The following is a 26811-nucleotide window of genomic DNA, read 5'->3' on the forward strand; positions in this document are numbered from 1 at the left end:
CCTGTAAGCTCTGCCTTAACTGCACAAGCCTTAAACACTTATGATTTTAAAATGTTTGAGGCTTGTGCAGATGAGGATGAAGCTTGCAGGAATGGGGCAGAGGCAGGAAAAGAACTCGCGGGGACGGGACGGGAAAATGAGTTCCCACAGGGACGGGGAAAAATCTGTCCCTGTGTCATTCTCTAAGCCTGGGGAAAGCATTACAAATCTCTCTGCTGCCCGCCATGGCCATTCTTATAGAAAACAAATGCTTTAAGAAAGAATATTTTTTTAAAAAAAGGCCTGTTGCAGTAGGGACTTATTTATTGAGGAAGAGAAACTATAAAACCCCTGTAAATCTGAAAACCACACCAGAAAGGGTAGAAGCTGAGCTCATAGTGAAGAGTAGACTAATGCCCCCTGTTGTAAACTCCCTGAAACGCATTAATAATTGCACTGGCGCTGGCGTGGTTGATAGACAAGTTTGCCATGCTGTTTGGCCCACCGTGGGCGGCTTTCTCTGGCACAGTTCTGCCGCTGGATGGATTTTCGGCTAAGTTTCCGCCTTTCTATCAGCTCCTTTGCTCGCTGGATCCGACGGACGTTGCTGACTTTCTCCAGGATGGTAGCTTTGGCAGTGATGGAGGTAGGATGATGAGGGGCATGATGCTCTACCCTAGTCTGAGTCACAGTCCTGAAAAAAAGAAAGAAAGAAAGACCATGATCCTAAGAGGCTTGGCCTTGTGAAAGAGCCCCAGACCAAAGTCATAAAAGGCCTCCCAAGTGATTAACAAGATGAAGCACCTTTACAACAATTACATACCTCCATGTTACTAACAGGGAAGGCAGTTCTTGACCAGTGGAGTAGTACAGGGGGGGAGGGGGTAGTCCACCCTGGGCACCTGCACCCTTCCCATTCCTGCTCTTCGTGACCCCGTTGGCTCTCCCGCTGATGTCACTTCCGGGTGCTGCACATAGGGGTCGCAAGGAGTATGTTGTTGACTGCCGTAAGCAACAACTTCAACTAGAGGTACGGGGAGGGGGCGGTGGGGGTGGAGACAAGAGCGGGGGACAAGCCTCTCACGCCACTATTCCTGAGCCTCTGTCAAAGTTGAGGGCAAGGGCATGAATACTGGAACTGACCAATCCTCAAAGTTATCATTATTATGAACCTCTCCCACTGTATATTTTAACTTCAAATTTAAAACAAAATCCAAATCATTTTTAAATAGGGTGAAAATTAGAATTGTCAGGGTCGCCAAGGGTTGGGACGATGATGGTCAGCTATGCCCATGACATGGCTACCAGGAAAAGAAATGCCAGTCCACCTCTACCCTGTGATCTGTCTTCCAACATCCTCACTATCAAATTGTGAAAAACACAAAGAAAAAAGATCTGTATTTGTGAAGTGATTTGAACCACGATGGCCTGGTCCTTGGTCTGAAACAAGGTCTCAATTTCTATAAATTAACTTGCTACTCACAAATGACATTCTAGGTTGCAGATGGATGAATTTCTGTGTGAGTAAAATAATTGCATTTGTTCACGTTTATCAACTGGCTCCGGGGGAAGGACCAACAACCGTGTCACAGCTTATTCCCTAAATCCATAATAGTCTAGAGTACCCGTAAATTGCTAGGAGGAACTGGAGTACGCCAACTACAAACGACGTCAACACTCCAGTTCAAATGCTGAATTTAAAGCTTCAGTTTCCTAACCAAAACGAACATTTATTAGGAGGAAAAAGGCCTCAGAAGCCGCGGGGGGTCCACGCTGCCCCAGGGCTGTGTAGGACAGAGCTGCGATAAAGTGCATTGACTCCCCTGCACACTTCGATCTAATCTAGGGTCCTTCATCACCTTGTGAATTTTTATTTTGCTGGTGGAGGTGTATTTTGTATTGATTGTGGATGGACTGTTAAAAAGTTGGAAAAATGACTAATTTAATTTATTTCTTATATACCACTAATCCGTTAGATTCTAAGCGGTTTACAGAAAATATACATTAGGGTGCATTAAAATTATAAGTAAGAAAAGGTACTTAGAAATTCCCTTGCTATCCCGAAGGCTCACAATCTAACTAAAGTACCTGGAGAGTAATAAAGAAGTGAAAAATAGAGATAGAGGAAAAAATAAGAAAATAAACATTCTAACAAGACTAAATTGATCTAAAGGACTTTGAAAGGTTGAAGAGAGGAGAGATAGGAATAGATGCAGAATAGATGCTTATGTTAAATGCCAGTTCTGGTGATCATGTTGCAGAATCAACAAGATGTCTGTTCAGATATCAGCTGCTACAGGAATGGAGTGGATCGTGTCGATGAAGAAAGTAGGGTTGCAGAAAACCAGGGATGCTGCTACCCCATTCCATATACAATGGATTTTGTGTGTTGAAGAAAACATCTTCCTTTGATTTTTCCAAAGTGATAATAAATAAGTGTTTTATCACCACTGCATCAGTATACAATGGTGTTGTCTGCTGATGAAGTCGCTAGCAAGATGCTCTCAGTGTTAATAACTTGCTAGATCCTGGAATCAGCCAATTTGGTGGCAAAATCTGAGCTAAGGAAAGGTGTTTGTTGCATGCAACAGTGATTGCAACAAGACGCTTTCCTAGGGTTGCCAGATTTCCTCTTTGAAAAAAAAAAAAAAAAAAAGAGGATATCTGGCCCTGCCCTGTTCTGACCCCAGTCCCGCCCCATTGCACCTCTGGCTCCGCCCACACACTAATCTCCCTGAGCTTGAAGGCCGCATTTGGAAGCCTTCGTGCATGCGTGGATGTCAACGCAATGACATCACACGCATGCACACATGTGTATGACATCTCAGCAATGGCTGCGCATGCGCGAATGCTTCCAGACACAGCCTCCACGATCAGTACTTCCAAAACCCTCTAAAAAGAGGGCATGTCTGGGTTTTTCTGGAAGTCTGCTAGCCCTACCCATTCCGGTCATAGCAATATGAACACTGCTGTTACTAGCGTCAGAGCTTTTACTGCAGCTGCCAGCGATTAAAAAAAAAAAAACACCTTTAATGCAGCTTAATAAAAGGGGGCCTGTGTTTTGTACATGGGGCAATAGAGGGTTAAGTGACTTGCCCAAGGTCACAAGGAGCTGCAGTGGAAATTGACCCCAGTTTTGCAAGGATCAAAGCCCACTGCACTAATCCTTAAGCTACTCCTCCAAAATGATGGAGGGATGCAAAACCACTTCTCCCACCCCACCCCAGATCGATGATGAAAGTGAACCGCTTTTAAGAAGCGACCCCCTCCTGACTCCTTCCCTCCCCTTTTCACCATCCTTTTAATTTTTTTTTTTTTTTTTACTTCAATGTATTTTTACTTTCCCAACCTAAACCCTCTACCTTATGTAAGTCTAAGTCCTATCTGTCAATGATGTAATATTTAGTAAATGGCCTTTGCTTTTTAGAACTATATTTTAATTTTAATATTGTAATTAACATCGTAATTTCCGACCAGATACTTACTGATGGTCGGTATATCAAATATAGAAGAAACTTGGATGCAAGCTCCTGACAGAAAATTCAGTATAGGATCTACGAGCACTGAATTGCTAACGGGTCACTGAAGTCATAATACATGGAAGTCTTTATGGCCACCACACGACCCCTCAGTACCCAATGACCTGCAAACCCTGCGCTGAACCTTAAAGAGGGGTGCAGCCTCAACATTGCCAAAGACCACCCAAAGCAATGTATGAAAAGCGACATTAATGTACAAACAAACACCCCCCACTCCCAATCATCCAATCCCAGGAAAGAAAACCGGGAACTAGGTACTAATACAATGGCCCAATTCATGAACCTCCATCAGCCATTAGCCATAAATTATTATAAAAACTGTTAATCATTAACATTCAGAAGGAGGGTAAATAACTCCCTCAACCGCTCCCCCCATGGGCATCCAGAACATTGAATACAGGACACATAAAAATAACAATAACTCAGTAACTGCGTTCTTACCCATCACTACTCTGCTCAATAGGGTTCTCTCCCTCCATCACGATGCTGCTGGTGACATAGACGGACATGCTGGGGTGCTCGATCAGCAGATCCTCCAATGGGCTACTCTCCACAGTCACTGGATCCGGGCCTTCTGCAGTAAAACAGGGGGGAGGGGTAACAAACCAACTCTCGTCCATCAAGCAGGGATCGGGCAAAGGGGATAGAGATCTATCACCACAGTCATGGAAGGAGCAGGGTAAAGAACCAGTAGAAGTAGGGGACCCCCGAGGAAGGCGAGAAGCACAAGAGGGGCCCTGCTCATCTACTTTCCGTCCTTCACTTGAGGTTGAGGCGAAACTATCTGATGAGAGATAAAAGTAACAGCCACATGATTTCAGGAGCCCGACAAAACAAAGAGTTTCAAGCCATGCAGAGGGTGTGGAAGGGCAAGCAACATAGAGGGGAGCACACACATTCAGTATATGATGGGAAGGAGGGAGGAAGAAGGGAGGGAGGAAAAATTAGTCAATCAAGGAACCCCAACAGCGTTATTTTCACCAAACTGCATAAAACAACCAAGGAAGCCCTGATCAATTCTTCACCAGGCCACACATGATGGAAGGACAGTAAAGTGGGGAAGGAACTGCAGAGCCTGTCATGCTTTTGGACCCCCCCCTCTTCTATCAACAGTACTTTCTCTCCCCCTCATACACTTTGGCCTAACCCATCAAATAAATAAGGGCATCTTCCATTTAACACTCCTCGATGGACACTCTGCGCCTCATAGTCATTCTCTGGCTCCGATACCCCATGGAGACCTTCAGGTTTATTAAAATTTGATGCTATCACTTATAATAGTTTCTAAGCGGTATACATGGACAAAAACAACAACAACAGACTAACGCCTCTTAAGGAATAAGGGTAGAACTAGAATAAATGAAGAAAAAGGCACAAATAAGGGAAATACATTTGGGAGGGTGAGAGAAATAAATGATGCATCCTATATAGTAAAAAAAAAAGTATCAAATCATGGAAAATGGAAGAACCGGGATAGTGGTTTTATCTGACCAGCAACATACAAAATGCCCAAGCGATGTGTCGGCAAGCAAAGAGTAACTGACCAGAAGTGCAGGTGAGACTTTTTAAATCAACCATCCTTCGAGAAGTCTGGCCAAAATGCAAACTTAACAATACAAAAGGTCATTAGTATTTAGACTAAGTTCTGCAATGGAAGCAGGACTGCCTGCTAAACCAGCTTACCCCCCCCCCCCCCCCCCCGCTCAAAAAAAGTTAGAAATTGAACAGCAATTGTTCAACAAGCAAGGATCGAAAATTTTTTAAGGCCAGGCCTGATGCTTGCGTAGTAGAAACAGTGAGAACACTCAGCGAGTCAAGGAAGCCTGGACAAGCGCTCGTCAATCACTGTACAGTATGAACTGGAAAAGACCAAGAGGGTATCACATACATCTCATTGAGTTGAGCCAATAAGCCATGCCATTCTGGGTCACTAACAAAAAAGAAATTGCAATTAAAAGAGAAAACATAAAATTTGAGCATTATTTTCAGCGAGGGTTAACTGTAAAACCTCTGTCGTGCAACAGAGGGACAGTGAAGGTGGAAGTTGAAACACAAAACAAGCCACATATAGTTGAAAACCACTCCTGAGTATGGTTAAACTAAACTAAACCTTAAGCTTACATACCGCATCTTCTCTATAAATATAGAGCTCGACACGGTTTACAAAAATTAAAAGGGAAGTACAGTGGGAGTTGGTGGCAGGGGGAAGCGGAAATTGACATTTTTGAAAATAGCCAAGTTTTCAGGTGTCTTCGGAATAGTTGGAAAGAGCCCAGGTTGCGCAGAACCGAGTTCTCTTAGTAAAACATAATAGTGATTCAAGAGGGCGTTACATTGAACTGTTCCTCGTTAGATGGCGTCCACTACATCATTTCTTCATATGCAGTCATGAACAAGGGGGCTTTCACTGATCAAGGAGGGACAGAAAATTTATTCTTCTAATGAGTAGACTACATCCCTCAATCAGCAAAGGCTTTCCAAGGAGGGAATATCTACTTGACCACAGAGGTCTATTTACTATGAGAGTCTGTAGTTGCCCTACATGGCCTAAGGTCCTCCATGCTCTCTCCAAGATATACCCAAAGCCAAGGAATGATCTGATCAGTGGACACTAAATCTAGAAAGTTGTGTACACAAGTTCTAGAATAAGTCAGTTGTACAAGTAACTTTAATTTAATAGTGTGTGGTGCAGTGGTTAGAGCTACAACTCCAGCACCCTGGGGTTGTGGGTTAAAATCCCGCACTGACCCTGGTATATCAAATAGAGTGGGAGCCTGCCAGGACAGATAGGGAAAAAAATGCTTGGGTACCTGAATAATTTGTAATCCACATAGAATTGTAGGATATGCAGAATATAAATAATTAAAATAAAATAAATAATAATTAGCTGAGAATTGGTGTTAGAGCAATAACAGGCATCAATTATTAGTTACACACGTAACTGCCCTTAGTCACTATTCTGTAAGTTGCATGCTCAAATTCTGGAGTGCCCAACTTCAAGGGGTCGTGAACCTGGGAGGGGCCTGGTAGTCATGCACACAGGTCAAAGAATATTAACATTTACATGCCTGCCTACTGGCAGAAGTGCTTACGCATAAGTGCAAACTTTATGCTAGAATTCTATAATTGTGGTTGCACACAGACTACCATGGGAGAAGCATGGATAGGTCAAGTGTGTTCCAAAAATTTGCACATAGTGTTATAGAATACCAGCGTTGCATGCCCAAACTGTGTGCTATTCTATTCATCTTCTCTCATCCTCCAAATCCACTTCCTGCTCCTCTGATCAGACTCCCACTCGCCTACTCGTTGCTACCTCACCCGCTGTCATCCCTCCTAGCTGTCACATCCTCAACCTATCGCTCACCACTGCAATTGTCCCTGATGCCTTCAAACATGCCGTTGTCATACCCCTCCTCAAAAAATCCTCGCTGGACCCCACGTGCCCCTCCAACTATTGTTCCATCTCCCTCTTCCCCTTCTTGTACAAGTTACTTGAATGTGCTATTCACCGCCATTGCCTAGACTTCCTCTCCTCCCAAGCTATTCTGGATCCGATTCGGTCAGGTTTTCACTCGCTGCTTTCCATGGACACTGCCCTTACTGAAGTTTCCAGTGACCTGTTCAGATCCAGAGGCCTCTACTCTATCCTCATCCTTTATCGATCTATCTGCCACCTTTGATACTGTTGGTCACCGTCTACTCCTTGATATGCTGTCCTCAGGATTCCAGAGTTCTGCTCTCTCCTGGTTTTCTTCCTCTCTCCCCCCATCGCACCTTCAGTGTATGCAATGGTGGTTCCTCCTCCACAGCCTTCCCTCTATCGACTGGTGTACCTCAAGGCTCTGTCCTGGGACCACTCCTTTTATTCAATCTACACTTACTCGGAGCACTGACCTCCTCCAATGGCATCCAGTATCACCTCTATGCTGATGACTCCCAGATCTACCTCTCTGCGCCAAATATCTCTATTGAAACCCAGACCAGAGTCTCAGCCTGCCTATCCGACATTGCCGCCTGGATGTCTCACTGCCATCTAAATGGCTAAAATGGAGCTGCTCATCTTCCTGCTTAAACCCACCTCCTCGCTTCCCTCATTCTCTGTGGATAACACTCTCATCCTCCCCGTCTTGTCTACTTGCAATCTTTGGGTCATCTTTGACTCCTCTCTCTCCTTCACCACCCAGATGCAACACATCGCTAAAACCTGCTGTTTCTTCCTCTCTAATATTACCAAAATCTGACCCTTCCTCTTTGAGCACACTACCAAGACCCTTATTCATGCCCTCATCATCTCATGCTTAGACTACGACAACTCGCTACTCTCAGACCTTCCGCTTAGACATCTCGCTCCCCTCCAATCCGTCCAGAACTCGGCCGCATGACTCAATATTCCAGGAGAGCCGCTATACTACCCCTCTCTTAGAGTCACTTCATTGGCTTTCCATCCACTTCCGAATACAATTCAAACAACTCTTTCTGACCTACAAATGCACTCACTCGGCTGACCCTCACTATCTCCTCCCCGTGAGCTCTGCTAGGCTGGTAAGTCCCTCCTATCTGTGCCCTTCTCTTCAACTGCCAATTCCAGACTCCGCCCCTTCTACCTTGCTGCACATATGCTTGGAATAAGCTGCCTGAATCCCTACGGCAGGCTCCATCTCTGGCAGTGTTCAAGGTCTTCGAGACTGCTTTCAACTCCTAACTCCTCTCATTTTGGGTTCTGCATACTTGACCCTATATGTCATGTCTGTCTGTTCAAGTTAGATTGTAAGCTCTTCTTAGCAGGGACCGTCTATTAAATATGTACAGCGCTATATAAATAAATAGTAGTAGTAGTGGTAGTATGTGCTGATTTTTTTTTTTCTGGTGACATTTTTATTTATTTTGAGTGTCGTTTACTGAATCCAGCCCTTGAAAGCTTAGCTCCAGGTAAATCAGTGCTAAATTTGTACAGTATTGTCGTGGCCTGTATAATTCCAAAACACTTCAAGCTTAATTTGTATTTGGGGAGAGGAAAAAGTAGCACGAGAGTCCCAGCTGTCAATGTCATGCGATACAGCGTCTAGATTATAATTGCTTTTGTGATGGGCTCAGTATCAGGTGATGAAACTCCTTAACGTGAAGCAATCCGTGGGTCACATTGCATGCGTGCGTCCCTTCAAAGAGCAGCGAGCAAAGGACAGCCTTGTGAGCCTGGACGGTCTTCGTTATAAGACTTTGGAGGAAAGGCGGGAGAGGGGAGATATGATAAATGCACACGAGGCGAAAGGAAACTCCAGAATGAGGAGGCATAGATTGAAAGTGAAAGGGGACAGATTCAGAAGCAACCTCAGAAAATACTTTTTTCACCAAAAGCGGTGAATGCTTGGGAACGGCCTCCTGGTGGAGGTAGTAGAGACGAAAAGTGTATCTAAATTCAAGAAAGCTTGGGACAAGTGCGTTGAATTTCTAAGGGAGAGGAGGGTATTGTAAATGGCATGGTTGGGCACAGTGGCGTACCTAGCATATGTGACACCCGGGGCCCATCATTTTTTGACAAATATGAAAAATATGATTTTTAGTAATAATCCACATATCGCACAACAAGAGAGTGTACCTAGGAAAAGGCAGCATCTTAAACACTGCAGTGAGCACTAGAACACCAACACATACATTGTAAAACTAAACAAACCAGATCCTGCACAGTCAAATGATCCTGTACCGTCGATGCTATCAGAAAGCCATGTCCCTTTCATACACAGACAGATACACCCTTGCCCAATATGGAATAATCACAAACTAAAAATAAAAATATGTAGACAAAAGTTAAACTGAACTGCCAAGAAACCAGACTCTGTATACAATACAACACCACAAAAACCAGTAATACATGTCCTCTAATACTGTGAAAAATATAAAGACAGTAGATGTAGATTTGAAAAAACTGATACATAACAATCACCACTTTACAAATTAACAAATAAAAATAAAACAAATAATGAGAAATAAAAAAAAAAATACCATTTTATTGGACTAATCCCCGTAAGCTCGGTCCCCATCCCCCCAAACCACCTGATTCCATCCACACAAGCCTTGAATTGTTTATATTAAAGTATAAAAAGAAACAATATTCTGTACAATTGTCAATTTATAAATCAGCGTCTTCTCCCCACTCTCTCTTCCCCATTTCCCTTCAGCGTCCTCAGCCCACTCTCTCGCCACTTTCCTTCAGCGCACGCATATAAAAACAAGCAAGTAATTTTATATCATTTTCATTCTATTCATTCATAGAAATTAAAGTCTAAATAATGCTAGTCACATGACAAAACATGATTTTACAAAAATAATTCCCTGCACAGTCAAGCCTGCAAGGATTACTAGATGTCTTTCAGCAGCTCCCCTCCCTCCCCCCCCTTACCTTCGTGGCCAAGTCAAAATGATCTACCAACAATAACATTTTAAAAACACAAAGCACACTGTACGCAGAGAAAATGTTAATTATCATTTATATTCTGCGGGTTTTCAAAGAGGTCAAGGCAGATGACTTTATGCAATGTCACCTCACTAACAACTATACAAAAATAGACAAATATACTCCCTCCCTTTTTACTAAACCGCGATAGCGTTTTTTAGCGCAGGGAGCTGCACTGAATGCCCCACGCTGCTCTCGACGCTCATAGGCTCCCTGCGCTAAAAACTGCTATTGCAGTTTAGTAAAAGGGGCCCATAGTGCAAAATATAGACAGCATATATAAATTCTCAAAACGGACACATTTTGATCACTAAATTGAAAATAAAATCATTTTTCCTACCTTTGTTTGGTAATTTCATCAGTCTCTGGTTGCACTTTATTCTTCTGACTGTGCGTCCAATATTTCTTCCCTTCTTTCAGCCTCCTGTATGCTTCCTCTCCTCCAGACCTCATTCCCTCCCCCAACTTTTTCTTTGTTTCATCCTGTCCCCTTCTTTCTTTCTCTCTCCTTGCCCCTTTTCTTTCTGTATGTCTGTCTTTCTCTCTCTCTCTCCGTGCCCCATTTCTTTCTTTCTTTCACCCTGCCCCTTCTTTCTCTCTCCATGCCCCCTTTCTTTCTCTATGTCTGTCTGTCTCTCTCTCTCTCTCTCTGGAGTGACGATGTTCCCAAATGGACTTTATTTGAAAGTATCAAAGTTCCAAAGGTACACTAAAATCATCCACATAAAATAATTCTATCCACATAAAAGTATATCATCCACATAAGAGCCTTAAAGGACCTAGTCCGCTAGGGATACAGGACCCAACATGGTCCGCGTTTCAACAAAAAGTCTTCTTCAGGGGTCCCTGGGGGTCCTATAAAGGTGAGTATGTGGGAAACAATTGTGTGGTGAACCGGTAGTGAGACACTGCTTGCATTTGCATTTGGTTTTCTCTGGATTTTCTTCTTTGTGGATATTTTGGGGTCAATTCCTTTTGGGTTTTTTTTTCTCTCTCTCTCCCCATGCCCCATTTTTTTTCTTTCTTTCACCCTGCCCCCTTTCTTTCTTTCTGGATCCCTGTCCCCCCCCTTCCTTTCTTTCTGGCTCCCTGGCTCCCCCCCTTTCTTTCTTTCTCCCTGCCCTCCCCTATGCTACCGCCGCCACCATCACCATGCTGCCACCACCGCCGGGGAAAGGCTGCCACTGGCCATCAGAAACAGGCCGGCGCCAAATTCGCCCTGCTTCGTTTCCCGCGGGCCGACGAACTCTGGCTGTCCGACGTCAATTCCAACGTCGGAGAGGACGTTCCGGCCAGCCAGGCAGTGATTGGCTGGCCCAGAACGTCCTCTCTGACGTCAGAATTGACGTCGGACGGCTATAGTTCCACTTGTACCTTCTTTACTTCATTCAAATTATTTTCCTGTTTCTCCAACCTTTCATTCACATTAGTAAGAAGTACCCCTTGTTATTCCACCTTGGAAAAGACAGTTCCATAATCTGTTTTAATAGTAGATAAAGTCAATTTGAGATTGGAGTCCATGACTGATATGGCCTGCCATAGCGCCTCCATATTTATCTTGTCTGGTTTCTTCATCTCCCCGAAACTGATAATATTCCCTCCCGAGGCACCTCTCACCTCTTCTCCCAAAATGCAGGGAGATTCTTGATAGTTCCCATCTCCTCCTTCTACTGAAGGGCTTGGTAGGGATGTCTCTCCTATGCTGGAATCACCTCTCCCTCTCTGGGCCGTTGGCTTCCAGGCATTCCCTGCACTTGTGCACTTCCGGGTTGGGGAGAAACCAGCCTCTGGTCAGGACTCAAAGTAGTCCAACTTTCTGCGCTGAGGTTCCCCGAAAGATCCGGGTTCCCTCCTGAAGTGATTCGGGTCTCCTCACCTGTGCGAGCAAAGACGCTCGTTAATGTAGTCTGTATCAGCCGTTGAGGGGGGTTCAACCGCCGGAGGGGCCAAGCGGGAAACTCCCCTTCCTCTTCCCCATATCGCCACCGGGGAAGAGACACCCAACGCGAATGCAGATACGACGAGCAGCAGAGCTCGCTCAGGCGAACGCTCCCGACGCCATCTTGATCCATCTCCCACCTTACCTTGTTTAAAAGCAGACTGAAAACCCACCTTCAACCCATAACCCTATTCCCCACTGACCTCCATCCCAGCCAGAAGATTAAAAGGCTGAGCCCCCTTAACTGTATCCATCACATTCTGTTTGTCTGTCTTGTCCATTTAGATTGTAAGCTCTATGGAGCAGGGTCCATCTTCTTTGCGACTGTACAGTGCTGCGTGCATCTGGTAGCGCTATAGAAATAATTCATAGTAGTAGGGTGAAGAGTTTCAGTCTTTGGGAAGCAGAGCTGAGATTGTGACGTCATAATGCCTTAGTCCACCAATAAGAGCCAACCTCCTCAGTGATGTCACAATGGCTCGACTGTCCTGTACTCCCCTCTGCCCTCCAACCCAGCCAGCAGATTAACTGTTCCCCTTAACTGTATCCATGACATCCTGTTTGTTCAGATTGTAAGCTCTTTGGAGCAGGGACTCCTTTGTGACTCTCTACAGCGCTGTGTGCGTCTGGTAGCGATATAGAAATAATTAATAGTAAAAGTAGTAGTATGTACGTATCCAATTGTAGACGCCATGTCAAAGGCTAGAGCTGGCAATTATGCATGGGAGTGATCGTATTCTCAAACTCAGGCACGCAACTGCAAGTCACCCAGACACGCCCCCTTTGTAGTTGTGTAATATAGCATGAAGACCTGGATTCTCTAAACAGAGCCAGTGTTTTAAGCACCGGTAGGAGCCCAAGCTCAGCGAAAAATGCCGTTTCAACGACGCTTTAAACCAATTTTCAAGGTGCCTAAAAAACCAGCCTCCATAGGCATGGCTAAGATAGGTACCCTGGCCTGCATTTCCAGCGCCCATCTCTGCTGGCGATGCGATTCTCTAAACGGCGCATGATTGGCCCAAGTTTATAGAGTACAAATTACTACCAATTAACACCACTTAAAGGCTATTATTGGTACTTAAGGCCCCGTCTTTTACGAAGCCGCGTTAGGCTTTTTAAAAATCACCTATGAGCGTCAGAGCTAATACCGCCGTGGCTGCTGGAAAGAAAAAAAAAACAAAAAAACAACCTAAACGCAGCTTCGCAAAATAGAAACACAATTTGGCACACAACTGGTGCAATTGTATAACTTGTGTGCTAGTGAGAAATTTGAGGCATCGGCATGACTGCTATTGTGTTTTCTTTTATTTTTAGTTCAAATCTCTATTAAATGCAACTTCAACTATATTGTAGGAAAAGATCAATCGGATTTGTTATTGTTTTTTGGTTTATGACTATGTAGGTTTAATATGTAGCCAGCTTAGTTATAGGCAGAATGTAAATTAATAAACCATATGAGACTGGGCTGTGTAGGAGGCTGTCACCATCCATGAAAAGGAGCTTAACCCTTTCAGGACCAAGGGACATATTTGTCCCATAACTTTAAAATCCTATAAATTTTGATTGGGATAGTCTACAGTTCTAAATTTGATATGTACGGATTCCATATGATACTGCCTTTATGTAAACAAACTGGTTCCGACATTCATTCATTAGCGTCGTTGCCAGATTGACGAGAAGATTCACTTGCCACACTGTCCATAAGCCAGAAGTGTGATTTTTTTAAATAAAAATAATGATATTTCACAAAAAAAATCAATTTTTTGGCATCTGCAAGCCCTTTTTACCATAAAAATGTCGTCAAAACCACAAAAATTGGCCTACGATCCTTATGGTCCTGAAAGGGTTAATGTGCAGCATAGTAAAATGAAGGCAGATAACGACCACCATGAGGCCTAACCAGAGCTAGGGAGCATTTACCAGAACAAGGCCAGGCCATGAAGCCTACATCTTTACCTCACACTCTGAATTTGACCGACACAATTTGATAATAATAATAATAATAACTTTATTCTTCTATACCACCATAGTCGTGAGACTTCTATATTCGGTGTCAGGTCAAAAGCGCGCCGGGACAAAGGCGCGTGCAGACAATTGAGCGCAGTGCGGAGGCACGTGCTGCAGAAAATTACTGTTTTTAGGGCTCCGACGGGGGGAGCGCGGGGGGGAACTCCCCCACTTTACTTAATAGAGATCGCGCCGCGTTGTGGGGGTGTTGTGGGGGGTTTGGGGGGGTTGTAACCCCCACATTTTACTGAAAACTTCACTTTTTCCCTGTTTTTAGGGAAAAAGTTAAGTTTACAGTAAAATGTGGAGGGTTACAACCCCCCAAACCCCCCACAACGCCGGCGCGATCTCTATTAAGTAAACTGGGGGGGGGGGCTCCCCAACAAAACCCCCTGTCGGAGCCCCTAAAAACTGTAATTTTCTTTGGCGCGCGCCTCCGTCTTGCGCTCAGTTGTCGGCGCGCGCCTTTGTCTTTCGCGGGGTTGTCTATGAACCCTATATTCTGCCAAGTAACATCCAGTAAGACTCAGGACGCCTACCCCAGAAGCAGAGGGGCTGTTCTCTCATCAACCTTAGGTAGTCAAGAACTAAAAAGCTGAGCTGGCCTCCAAGCTCAGGTGAAAAATAATGCATGGCCTATCAAAACGGAATCGACTGTCTTAAAGGGCTCATCACCTTTACAAAGCAATAAAAACACCCCTCTTCGCCTAACTCCCCAGCCTAAGGCCGATAGATTACAAAGAAATATTAATGTATATCGATTGTGTCTCACACTAGGATAAAGACTTATATTGATAAATTTTGTACTGTAACTATGTCAAATTTATCCTGTTTATTGGTATCCGATCCCTGGGTATGTGTCAAATTAGGAGAAATCTAGTGCAAATCGTAATCTGTTAACTGTACATTATGTATGTTTAACCTGTAACCCCGATCTGAGCTCTTTGGGGAAAATGAATTTAATTAATTAATCAACCCATCAATCCCCTTCTTTACAAAGCTGCGTTAGCCTTTTTAGCGCCAGCCGCTGCAGGAGTAGTTCCGATGCTCATAGGAATTCTATGCTCAATCTATAAATAAATGGTTTCTAAGGTGCTCAGTAAACATCTTATGTCACCTTAATAAATGTTTTCAATAATTTTATAGTCTGTTTAATAGACTTCAGAACCACCACTCCTCCGTCCCACCGACGTGCAATCACGGGGAGATCATCGGTCTATTTCATTTAAATTTTATATCATTTCTCCAATTCTTATGCTTAAATTTACTTATCTTAGTAATGGCGAACTATCAGTTCTCACGGTAGACTGGCGGTAAGACCCGACATGTTTCACAATTGTTTCTTCAGGGGTCTGTCAAATGCCGCGGTGAAACATGTCGGGTCTTACCGCCAGTCTACCGTGAGAACTGATAGTTCGCCATTACTAAGATAAGTAAATTTAAGCATAAGAATTGGAGAAATGATATAAAATTTAAATGAAATAGACCGATGATCTCCCCGTGATTGCACGTCGGTGGGATGGAGGAGTGGTGGTTCCGAGGTCCATTAAACAGACTATAAAATTATTGAAAACATTTATTAAGGTGACATAAGATGTTTACTGAGCACCTTAGAAACTGTTTATTTATAGATATAGATCAGGGGTGTCCAATGTCAGTCCTCGAGGGCCGCAGTCCAGTTGGATTTTCAGGATTTCCCCAATGAATATGCATTGAAAGCAGTGCATGCACATAGATCTCATGCATATTCATTGGGGAAATCCTGAAAACCCGACTGGATTGCGGCCCTCGAGGACTGACATTGGACACCCCTGATATAGATTGAGCATTGATTGGTCTAAGGCAGGGGTCTCAAAATCCCTCCTTGAGGGCCGCAATCCAGTGGGGTTTTCAGGATTTCCCCAATGAATATGCATGAGATCTATGTGCATGCACTGCTTTCAATGCATATTCATTGGGGAAATCCTGAAAACCCCACTGGATTGCGGCCCTCAAGGAGGGACTTTGAGATCCCTGGTCTAAGGCAATATTCAAGCCAGTTTCAGTTGGAACATAGGAATTCTAGGAGCATCAGAGCTCTTACTAAAAACCCTAGCGCAGCTTTGTAAGGAAGGGGGTAATCAATAGTTGACTTGTGCTTCCAGCCTTTTCAGGCTTACTTCTTTGCAAGGAGAAGCTCATTGTATGCCATTGTATAGATCCATGGTGAGGCCCCACCTGGAATACTGTGTGCAATTCTGGAGGCCGCATGATCGCAAGGATGTGCTGAGACTGGAGTCGGTGCAAAGAATGGCCACCCGGATGGTCTCGGGACTCAAGGATCTACCCTACGAAAAACGGCTTGACAAATTACAGCTATACTCGCTCGAGGAGCGCAGAGAGAGGGGGGACATGATCGAGACGTTCAAGTATCTTACGGGCCGCATCGAGGCGGAGGAAGATATCTTCTTTTTCAAGGGTCCCACGACAACAAGAGGGCATCCGTTGAAAATCAGGGGCGGGAAACTACGAGGTGACACCAGGAAATTCTTTTTCACCGAAAGAGTGGTTGATCGCTGGAATAGTCTTCCACTACAGGTGATTGAGGCCAGCAGCGTGCCTGATTTTAAGGCCAAATGGGATCGGCACATGGGATCTATTCACAGGGCAAAGGTAGGGGAGGGACATTAGGGTGGGCAGACTGGATGGGCCGTGGCCCTTTTCTGCCATCATGTTCTTTGTTTCTATTTGGCATGTGGGATCTCTTCATGGAGGTAGTTAGGGGGGGTGGGCCATTAGGGTGGGCAGACTGGATGGGCCGTGGCCCTTTTCTGCCATCATGTTCTTTGTTTCTATTTGGCATGTGGGATCTCTTCATGGAGGTAGTTAGGGGGGGGTGGGCCATTAGGGTGGGCAGACTGGATGGGCCGTGGCCCTTTTCTGCCATCATGTTCTTTGTTTCTATTTGGCATGTGGGATCTCTTCATGGAGGTAGTTAGGGGGGGTGGGCCATTAGGGTGGGCAGACTGGATGGGCCGTGGCCCTTTTCTGCCGTCATGTTCTTTGTTTCTATTTGGCATGTGGGATCTCTTCATGGAGGTAGTTAGGGGGGGGTGGGCCATTAGGGTGGGCAGACTGGATGGGCCGTGGCCCTTTTCTGCCATCATGTTCTTTGTTTCTATTTGGCATGTGGGATCTCTTCATGGAGGTAGTTAGGGGGGGTGGGCCATTAGGGTGGGCAGACTGGATGGGCCGTGGCCCTTATCTGCCGTCTATTTCTATGTTTCTATGAGTTGCTGTTCTCTCTCTCAGATCTTTCTTAGCAAAGCTGTTTGTGCGGTGTCCCGAGGTCTTCTGTCGTGGATATATCGGGGTGGCCAGGCATGTCTTAGGAGAGCTCAGATAAACATGTTTATTCCAGGATATTTATGAATGCCACAGCAGGGCAGTAATTCAAGTCAGAGCTTGGGTGCTTGAATCGCGTTGCCACTTTCCTTCCAACTTTCGGCAGCTGCTGGCCCACTCATGTTTTTATCATTAGACCAATGAATTTCAACCCAGTCCTTGGCACACTCCTATCCAGCCAGGGTTTCACAATATCCACAATGAATATGCATGAGGTAAATTTGCATACTGAGGCAGTGTGGGTATCCTGAAAAAGCTGGCTGGGTGTGTCTCAGACTGACACCCATAAAAACATTGAAGAGTGCACTAGTTTAAAAAAAAAAAAAAAAAAATCCTAAAATAGGCCACGATAAAGGCCAGCCACAAAGTATAAATCAGTTGAGCAAGCTAAAAAAATTCAAAGGTTAAGCCAAGTCGGCGATGAGCCAAGAGATTCTGGCTATAGGCCACAAACGAGTTCCACTGGCGTGAACAGTGGGAAGGGGGAAATTGTGGGTAAAACAGTGCTACAAAACACTGAGTGGAGTAGAACGGGTACAAGTGAATCGATTTTTCACTCTGTCAAAAATTACGAGACTAGGAGACACTCGATGAAGTTACAGGGAAATACTTTTAAAACCAATAGGAGGACAATTTTTTTTCACTCAGAGAATAGTTAAGCTCTGGAACGCGTTGCCAGAGGATGTGGTAAGAGCGGATAGTGTAGCTGGTTTTAAGAAAGGTTTGGACAAGTTCCTGGAGGAAAAGTCCATAGTCTGTTATTGAGACAGACATGGGGGAAGCCACTGCTTGTCCTGGATCGGTAGCATGGAATGTTGCTACTCTTTGGGTTTTGGCCAGGTACTAGGGACCTGGATTGGCCACCGTGAGAACGGGTACTGGGCTTGATTGGTCTGAACCAGTAAGGCTATTCTTATGTTCTTATGTTAAATGGGCTATTTGAGATACATAGAGGCATACATATTCCAGAAGGCCTGTGTCTTAAATGAATTTAGTGGGGATGGGATTCGGGGTAGGGCAGGATTGCAATGCTGTACACACTGTATTTTCAGAAGCATTTATTATTATTTATTTAAAAATTTATAGCCCGCTTATCAAAAAGCAAAACACACACTCAAATATACAAAACACAAAACAGATTAAAAAAAATCAGCAACATAAAAGTCTATAAAATTATGCACACCGACTTGGATGACTAATAATAAAGAAAGAAAAATAAATCCCCACCCCAACGCCCTTGCTAATCACTTTGCAAAACAGAGTTCAAACAGAACCATTTTCGGACCTTTTCTAAACTGCTAAAAAGTGGAAAGCTGCCTCAATTCCAACAGTAAGGCGTTCCAACATACCGGACCCTGTACTGAAAGCATCGTCTTGCAACTCACAAGAGCACCTCCAAGTACAGTCTGTCCGACGAGCGTAACGCACGTATGGGGCACTACAACTGCAAAACAGAACGTAAGCTCAACGGACAGTTGTCCAGTGAGAATTTGAAATTTATGGACAAGACCTTAAGTTTCAAGTTTTATTAAACTTTGATATACCGCAAAATCAAAATACAAGGCAGTTTACAAAGATAAAATAGGGTAATATATACTAATACAAAATCAAAAAGACGAAAGGCAAGTAACAATAGGCAATAATAAATCACAAACAGGAAGATACGGTAGGAAAAGTGATGATCACGAAAAATTTGCACAATATGATCAAATTTCGAGGCATGAGCAATGAGACGTGCAACAGTATATTCTGTGCCAACTGCATTGCTCGCAGGACCCATGGCATGGATGGGCAAGCATGGTCGTCAAGGCTCACAACATGTTTGGGTTTTCAAGACTGCCACGAGATCAAATTTGCATACAATGGAAACAGCACATGGCACATCGATCTCATGCAGATTAATTGTGGAAATCTTGAGACCCAGACTGGGTTGTGGCTCTCGAGGACTGTAGTTGCCCACCCCTGGTCAATGGGTAATTAAGCAACTTTACAAGTGAAAATTGGGCTACGAAGCTAGGAGGCAATCATTTTGCTGCTCTCCACTACAAAGAAAGCCAAGTCCCTCCGTCCCGAGAGCAATTGCCCAGGATCCTCATTTCAAGAAAATGTTGCAACAGTCATGGAACAGTCAACTTTCTCTTAACACAGCTGCATCTCTAAATAAAAGGGCAAAACCGTAGCCATCCAGCATTTCCCAGAGCTCTCCCAGGAGCTAAGGGTAAATATTCAGGGGAAGATTAAAACTTAACGTTGCCCTTAATGAGGTCGCTAAACCTACTCCAGCTGGTTTAGCACCAAGACAATTAAGAAAATTAACGCTGGGTTTTAACTCCATGGCGGCAGAGATTTTTACCATGAGCCAGTGAGGGAAATGCGGAGACACTGATAGAATTCTGATGAGCGTCGGAGCATTTATCGCACTGGCCCGTGGTAGAAACCTCTACCGCCTTTTAGTAAAAGGAGCCTTAAGGTAGGTGCCTAGATCGGCTCTGTGCGCCCATCTTGGATCAGGGACATTTGTCTGAATATCTGAGAAATGTATTTCCGTCAACAAAGGCATAACCAAAATGATGTTGCATCCTAAAATGTTTCATTTGCTCTTGGCTCTTCCTTTTCCTATTCCCAAACACTTCTTCCTTCGATTGAATCATAAACTCTTTGCATATACCGTATTTGGGAAATGCATCCTCCTACAATGTTATTTCAACTAAATTTAAAGGCGGTATGGGAGTTCCAGATTGTTTTGTGTTGTTATAAATCATCTCAACTAAGAATTACAGCTGAATGGCTGCAGAGCAGTACATAAAACAGTTTCATTGGGTAGGGTTAACCCTGCTATGAAAATAATTAGAATACCAATCGAGATTAGTCACTCCCTCACCGCTTGCCCAGGATTTCCCTGACTGACATCATCATCTTCAAAGATCTATACCCACTGGCGTAGCGAGGGAGGGAGGTGTCGTCCCCCCCATTCATTCTCTAAGAACTCGATAACCCACTTGGTCCCCAGCCCTACTCCTCCTCACCCTAGGCCGCTCTTCCCCTTCCCCTCTCATCATCTGCAACTGCTCGCTCTCTTCTATTCTCCTGGTCCATTATTCCTACTTCCCTCAAGTGTCCGAGTCGCTCTCTGCTTTCTCCTCCATCCTCCCATTCCCCAGTTCTCACTCTCCTGCCCATTCCCCAGGGCCTACTCTTTCTCCTCCCCACTTACCCTATTCCAAGTCTCTTCTCTCTCCCCCCTTGTTCTTTTTCTGTCCCAGTTAATGATTCCCAGGAACAAAAGTGAAATATCTAAACTGCTATGCATCTGGGAAATGAAAGCACTCGCTCCCACCGTCAGAGACAGCCTCTCATCCAGCGCCCAACCTTGCAAAGGTTTTCTCCTCAGATCATGTTAAATTTAATTTTTAAAAAACACCCATTACGTTCATTTCCCACTTAATGTGCATTGTCGCCTTTTCTTGGCAGCGAGAATGACAGAACCTTCCTCATGTGCCAAATTGCTCTTTGGTCTATAAAAAAAAGTGTAGGAGGGGCATAGTGAATTCTCAATGGAGCTGCTCAAAAGATTTAAGAACATAAGAACATAAGAAATTGCCTCCGCTGAGGCAGACCAGAGGTCCATCTCGCCCAGCGGTCCGCTCCCGCGGCGGCCCATCAGGCCCATTGCCTGAGCAGTGGTCCCAGACTATCCCTATAACCTACCTCTACTCCTATCTGTACCCCTCAATTCATTTATCCTCTAGGAACCTATCCAAACCTTCCTTGAAGCCCCGTAACGTGCTCCGGCCTTTCACAGCCTCCGGAAGTGCATTCCATGTATCCACCACCCTCTGGGTGAAAAAGAACTTTCTGGCATTTGTTCTAAACCTGTCCCCTTTTAGTTTCTCCGAGTGCCCCCTTGTACTTGTGGTTCCCCATAATCTGAAAAATCTGTCCCTATCTACCCTTTCTATACCCTTCAGGATCTTGAAGGTTTCTATCATGTCTCCTCTAAGTCTCCGCTTTTCCAGGGAGAACAGCCCCAGCTTTGAAAGGATTTTTTCATTATACTGTATAGCCATATGAGCAGATATATTCCTTCTCATTCCAAATATTAGTAAAACTGTTGAGAATCTCCTATTATTTCAAAGATAGAAAAATCAGTATCTCTCTTCCCTTTCCTCTGCAAGTATACTTTGAGGGTCGATTCCCTGGTCATCTCTGAATGGGCTTTCCGTCTTCAGCTGGCCAGTTACGATTCAGTTCAGTATATTTTCATGCTGCTAAGCAGTTCACAAAAAATATACAGATGTAATAAAACGGAAACATTAAACAGTAGGACAGACGGACATTCAGTCAATAAGATTAAATTTAAAAAGCACGGCTAGACAATGTTTATTCCAACAGAGCATTTCAAAAACAGCACCGCTCACCTTCCGGCAGTCACAAAGCATCCATGCTGTCAGTGACGGACAGATCACATGACCTGAGAGAACTTAGTCCCATGTCAATATCTGTTAGGTCTTTGAACCTCCCCATTTCTTCCTAGGCCAAGCAAATCAGTTTGCATTGCTCCCCTTCACACCAAACTATATGATGCACGAACATGTCCAGGAAACTACTTCTTCCAACCACTGACTAATCTAACCCTCGCCAGAGTCATCTATAAATAGGGTTCCCTTGTGCAGCTTGCAGAATGATGCAAATGAAAATACCACTCTCTTTCTGGAGCTAATTCTGGAACTGCTCTTGCCCTTGGAAGTGTGCAGGGCGAGGATGTTTCCCGTTCCATAGGCAGGACCATCCCGCCCCAACCTTGCACAGCAGGAGTCAACTGGACCATTAAAGAGCCAGAATTACCTTCGGTTTGTCTGTTGTGCAGTGTTGGCTCCGGCCACTGGGTGGCATTTGGGCATAATTCTGGTTCAAGGTTAGGGTAGGGGGAGAATCATCTTTTAGGCTTGAATGGACACAAAACCTGGATGCCTCAATTTGTCCTCCTTTTGCTGGAACCATATGGTAACCCTAATCACACCGCCAAGTAAAAACACTCTGTACCTTTCCTCAGGGTGGAGCCTGGGCAGGTCTGGGGCGGAGCTTGGGTGGGGGTACTCGGTTGATATTTGTTAGACTTAGGGGGTACTTGGTTTGAAGAAGTTGAGAAACACTGGTCTAGTGCTACCTCTTTTGAGCATGCAAGATGGCAGCTAACACACTCCATCTAAAATAGGTCAACAGCTACAGAACGCCATTATAACAAAGACTTAACTTCTGTTGGGTATCAACAAGGATTTGTCCTATGGAGGTTTCTTGCACCGGGGAAAACACTTGCATGTTACAAACAAGCTGTCCTCGGCTTACGTAAACAAGCATCCTTGCACAAAGACACCAGGGACCCAGAGAGGCGTTTCTTCAGGGCTTCGAAGGCTCTCTCCGTCCTTTTTTCAATTTGCATTCCATTTCAAGCACAAGTACAAATCAGATGTTTCCATTTCTTGGCTCTTCAGGTCTTTTTCTTTATGCCTTAGCATAATTTCCCTTTGATTCTTACTCTCGCAGAGAAGCACGTCTACCAAACACTCCACTTTGCAAACTGTCTCTCTAAATCCAGTATTTTGGTCGTTTATGCCAGTATTCTTCAACCACCAGTCCATGGACCAGTGCCGGTCCACAGAAATTTCCTGCCGGTCCACAGGGCCAGCATGTGCATCAGGCCCAAAATAGTGTTCTTCAACCGCCGGTCCACGGTGCGATCGATGCGGCATTATCTTCGAGCCAGCTCCCTCTTCCTAACTGATTCCGTGCACAAAGCCACAGGCAGCGGCTCCTACGGGCATCCTGCGCCTGAACCGGAAGTCTTCTCTCTGACGTTGCAAGTCAGAGGGAAGGCTTCCAGATGAGGCACGGGACGTGCAAGGTGCAATTAGTACTATTATGGGGGCGGGGTCTGGTGTGGAGATTGGGTAGCGGGGGTGGGGTCTGGCCCACGACTTAGCCCAGTGTTTTTCAACCGCCAGTCCACAGAATAATTCTTTTATTTCTGCCGGTCCATAGGTGTAAAAAGGTTGAAAAACACTGGTTTATGCCATGCTAGGGTTACCAGATGGCCGGGAAAACCCAGACAAATTAAGCTACTACCTATGAAATCTTAGGGAATTCATAGTTAAAGAGAACATGGTCTTCAGTTACTCCCTTCACTGATGGAAAATGGAGTTAAGAGTATTTAGGGCTCCCTAGCGTTTTCAGCACACGCAGGAAATTACCGCGCGCTACGCTTCTAGAACCAACGCCAGTTCAATGCTGGCGTTTAAGGTCTAGCGTGCGCAGCAATGTAGCGCATGCTATTCCGTGCGTTATAGCCCTAGAACATCTCCGTAAAAGGAGCCCTTAGTTTCACAAGAATCGACAAGAAACTGTAAAAAGTTTAAAAATGATATGAGGGCAATAGCATGAACGAAAGAGCACCAGAGTCTCTTTTGGGAACCAACAGAGTTGAATAAAAAGTCCTATTTTCTAAGCTTCTATAATAATCTAACAGTGGGATTTTTTGTGTCTATAAATCGGCTCCATAGTCTAAGCCAGGGGTGGGGAACTCCGGTCCTCGAGAGCCGTATTCCAGTCGGGTTTTCAGGATTTCCCCAATGAATATGCTTTGAAAGCAGTGCATGCAACTAGATCTCATGCATATTCATTGGGGAAATCCTGAAAGCCCGACTGGAATATGGCTCTCGAGGACCGGAGTTCCCTACCCCTGGTCTAAGCCGTCCACATACATTCAAAAAATATCTCCCATCACTCTAACCACCACCCAATGACCTCCCAATCAACGACTTCGGAAATACCCACCTATATTATCTTTTTATCTGCGATCTAGAATGTACTGTAATTCTGCTACACTACACCCGATTCAACCGATCGAGTTAACATGTATTACCTCTGTTAAATGCATTATCTTCCGTTATATGTATTATCTTCTGTAACAAGTATTATCTTCTGTGAAATTGTAGTATCATAACTCATTACTGTACCTGTAACTTACTCTTATCCTGAAATGTAACTCTACTGGAATGTCCCAGATATTTTCTATATTGTAATCTGCCTAGAACCGCAAGGCACAGGCGGAATAGAAATCCCTAATGTAATGTAATGTAATGTAATGTAATACAGTACAACATATTACAACAATCTAATTGTGTAAGAATCAGCAGCTGAACAAGTGTTCGAAATTTCGTAGTCGCTGAAGTATTCTTAGTTTATCAAAGATCCATTTTTATCGTGATGTCAATTGACCTTTTAGCATTCAAAAGGAATCGGTTGTCGGACAATGAAGCTGCTCGACTTGCTTCCCTCCTATATTAGATCAAAAGGTCACAAGTCCCAAAAAGGAATAGCAAGATTCCATGGCTACCGACCCCCAGCAATAACTAGTGGCCTTCTCCAAGTCTAACTCAAGAGCAGATTATGGACTTTTCCTCTAGGAATTTACCCAAACCTGTTTTTAATCCCTACACTAACTGCATCTATCATATCCTCCAGCAACAAGATGCAAAGCTCATTATGTGATGAATGAAACATTATTTTTTCCTATTTGTTTTTAAAGCACTACTTGGTAACTTCACGGAATGTCCCCTAGTCTTTGTAATCAAGTCACATTTACTCGTTTTGCTCCAGGTTTTTGTGGACCTTTATCATATCTTCCCTCAGCCATCTTTCTCCCAACTGAAGTAGACTGTTGGATGGTCCGATTGTCTCTAGCTGCCAGAATTGAAAAAGACCTTCTATCTTTTAAGAAAATTTTAAAAACCTTTTTGTTTCAAGACGCCTTTGATACATAGCACGTCTCATATCAATCCCTTTACATTTAGTAAAGACTATCATATTTTCCAATCCCCTCCATTCCCTATTGTGTTTTTCCTTTTATGTTAATTTCAACAGATAAAGAGATTGTAACTTTTCCCTTCTTTCCTACGTATTCATATTTGTCTCTATCCCCATTGTTTAAATGTCAATTGTTTGTTTTATGATCAATTTGTATAATATATATGCGAGACCACCACCTGGCGGTTTTTAACTTGTACATCGCTTAGAAATATTGTATAAGCGATTCATCAAATGCTAATAAACTTGAAACCGTGTTCCATTTAGATCGATACTTCGGGTGTTCAGGGTTCCGAGCGTGGAATGGTCTAGAGCAGTGGCCTCAAACTCAAACCCTTTGCAGGGCCACATTTTGGATTTGGAGGTACTTGAAGGGCCGCAGAAAAAATAGTTAATGTCTTATTAAAGAAATAACAATTTTGCAAGAGGTAAAACTCTTTATAGTTTATAAATCTTTCCTTTTGGCTAAGTCTTAATAATAATATTGTCATTTATAGCTAAAGAGACATACGATCAAGAAACTGTTTTATTTTACTTTTGTGATTATGATAAACATACCGAGGGCCTCAAAATAGGACCTGGGGGCCGCGAGTTTGAGACCACTGAGTTAAGGGGAACGGTTAATCTGCTGGCTGGGTTGGAGGGCAGAGGGGAGAACAGGACAATCAAGCCATTGTGACATCACTGATGAGGTTGGCTCTTATTGGTGGAATGAGGCATTATGACATCACAATCTCAGCTCTGCTTCCCAAAGACAAACAGGATGTCATGGTTACAGTTAAGCCAGTGGTCTCCAACTCCAACTCTTTGCAGGGCCACATTTGGGATTTGTAGGTACTTGAAGGGCCTCAGAAAAAAATAGTTAATGTCTTATGAAAGAAATGACAATTTTGCATGAGGTAAAACTCTTTATAGTTTATAAATATTTCCTTTTGGCTAAGTCTTAATCATAATATTGTCATTTATAGCTAAAGAGACATTTGATCAAGAAACTCTTTTATTTTACTTTTGTGATTACGATAAACATACCGAGGGCCTCAAAATAGTACCGGGGGGGCCGCGAGTTTGAAACCACTGGTCTAGAGGCAAGAGTGTTGGATAGCAGAAGGGAGCGAATAATACTTCCAAACCTTGTGTTCCAGCTATTGGATTTCATCAGCAAGCTAAGGGCTGCTTTTATCAAGACGCGTTACGGGAGTTAGCGACAGCCTAAAATCCTAACGTCCTTGGAGGCGTTAGGTACTAGCGCGGCAGGTGGTTTAATGCGCGTTAAACCGCGTCTTTGTAAAAGGACCCCCTAAGTCTGCTTTACGTTACAGTACTGCAGTTTGTCACGTTCTGGCCAGTAAACGAGGGGCTTATTCACTGAACTTTGGTTTAAATCTATACAAACCTATATATGAGATCTATTTATTTTAAAAATTTTCAATTTCTTTAATTCACTGTGGCACTTTTATTATTTAAAATACGTGGTGCATTTATATACACACTGGTGAACCCGCTGATGGGTGTCTGGCTGAAATCTTTGTACGATTTCTACGCTGGTTGATATCTGGAGTAATAGAGTGGTCTCCTCAGGGATTTGCTCTTTTGAACTCACAACCTTAGAAGGTTAAGCCAAGGGAACCTGTCACCGGGAGTGGGAT

General features: G+C 44.0%; 1 protein-coding gene across 3 annotated transcripts in view; it reads right to left on the bottom strand.

The window, feature by feature from the left end:
• Positions 1-265: 265 nt before the first annotated feature.
• The window catches only part of TP53INP2 (tumor protein p53 inducible nuclear protein 2), a 57986-nt gene continuing 31440 nt past the window's right edge, over positions 266-26811 (bottom strand). For 2 of the 3 annotated variants that reach the window (XM_033962855.1, XM_033962853.1), the window contains exons 4-5: positions 3960-4302; positions 266-673 (exon numbers count right to left, since the gene is read on the bottom strand). In XM_033962855.1, coding sequence (XP_033818746.1) covers positions 424-673; positions 3960-4302 — 593 coding nt within the window. In that variant the 3' untranslated portion in view covers positions 266-423. The remainder of the gene's footprint in view (positions 674-3959; positions 4303-26811) is intronic. The other variant, XM_033962856.1, reaches the window with a different exon arrangement.

The sequence above is a fragment of the Geotrypetes seraphini genome, chromosome 11 (assembly GCF_902459505.1).
Source record: "Geotrypetes seraphini chromosome 11, aGeoSer1.1, whole genome shotgun sequence".
Taxonomy (NCBI): Eukaryota; Metazoa; Chordata; class Amphibia; order Gymnophiona; family Dermophiidae; genus Geotrypetes; species Geotrypetes seraphini.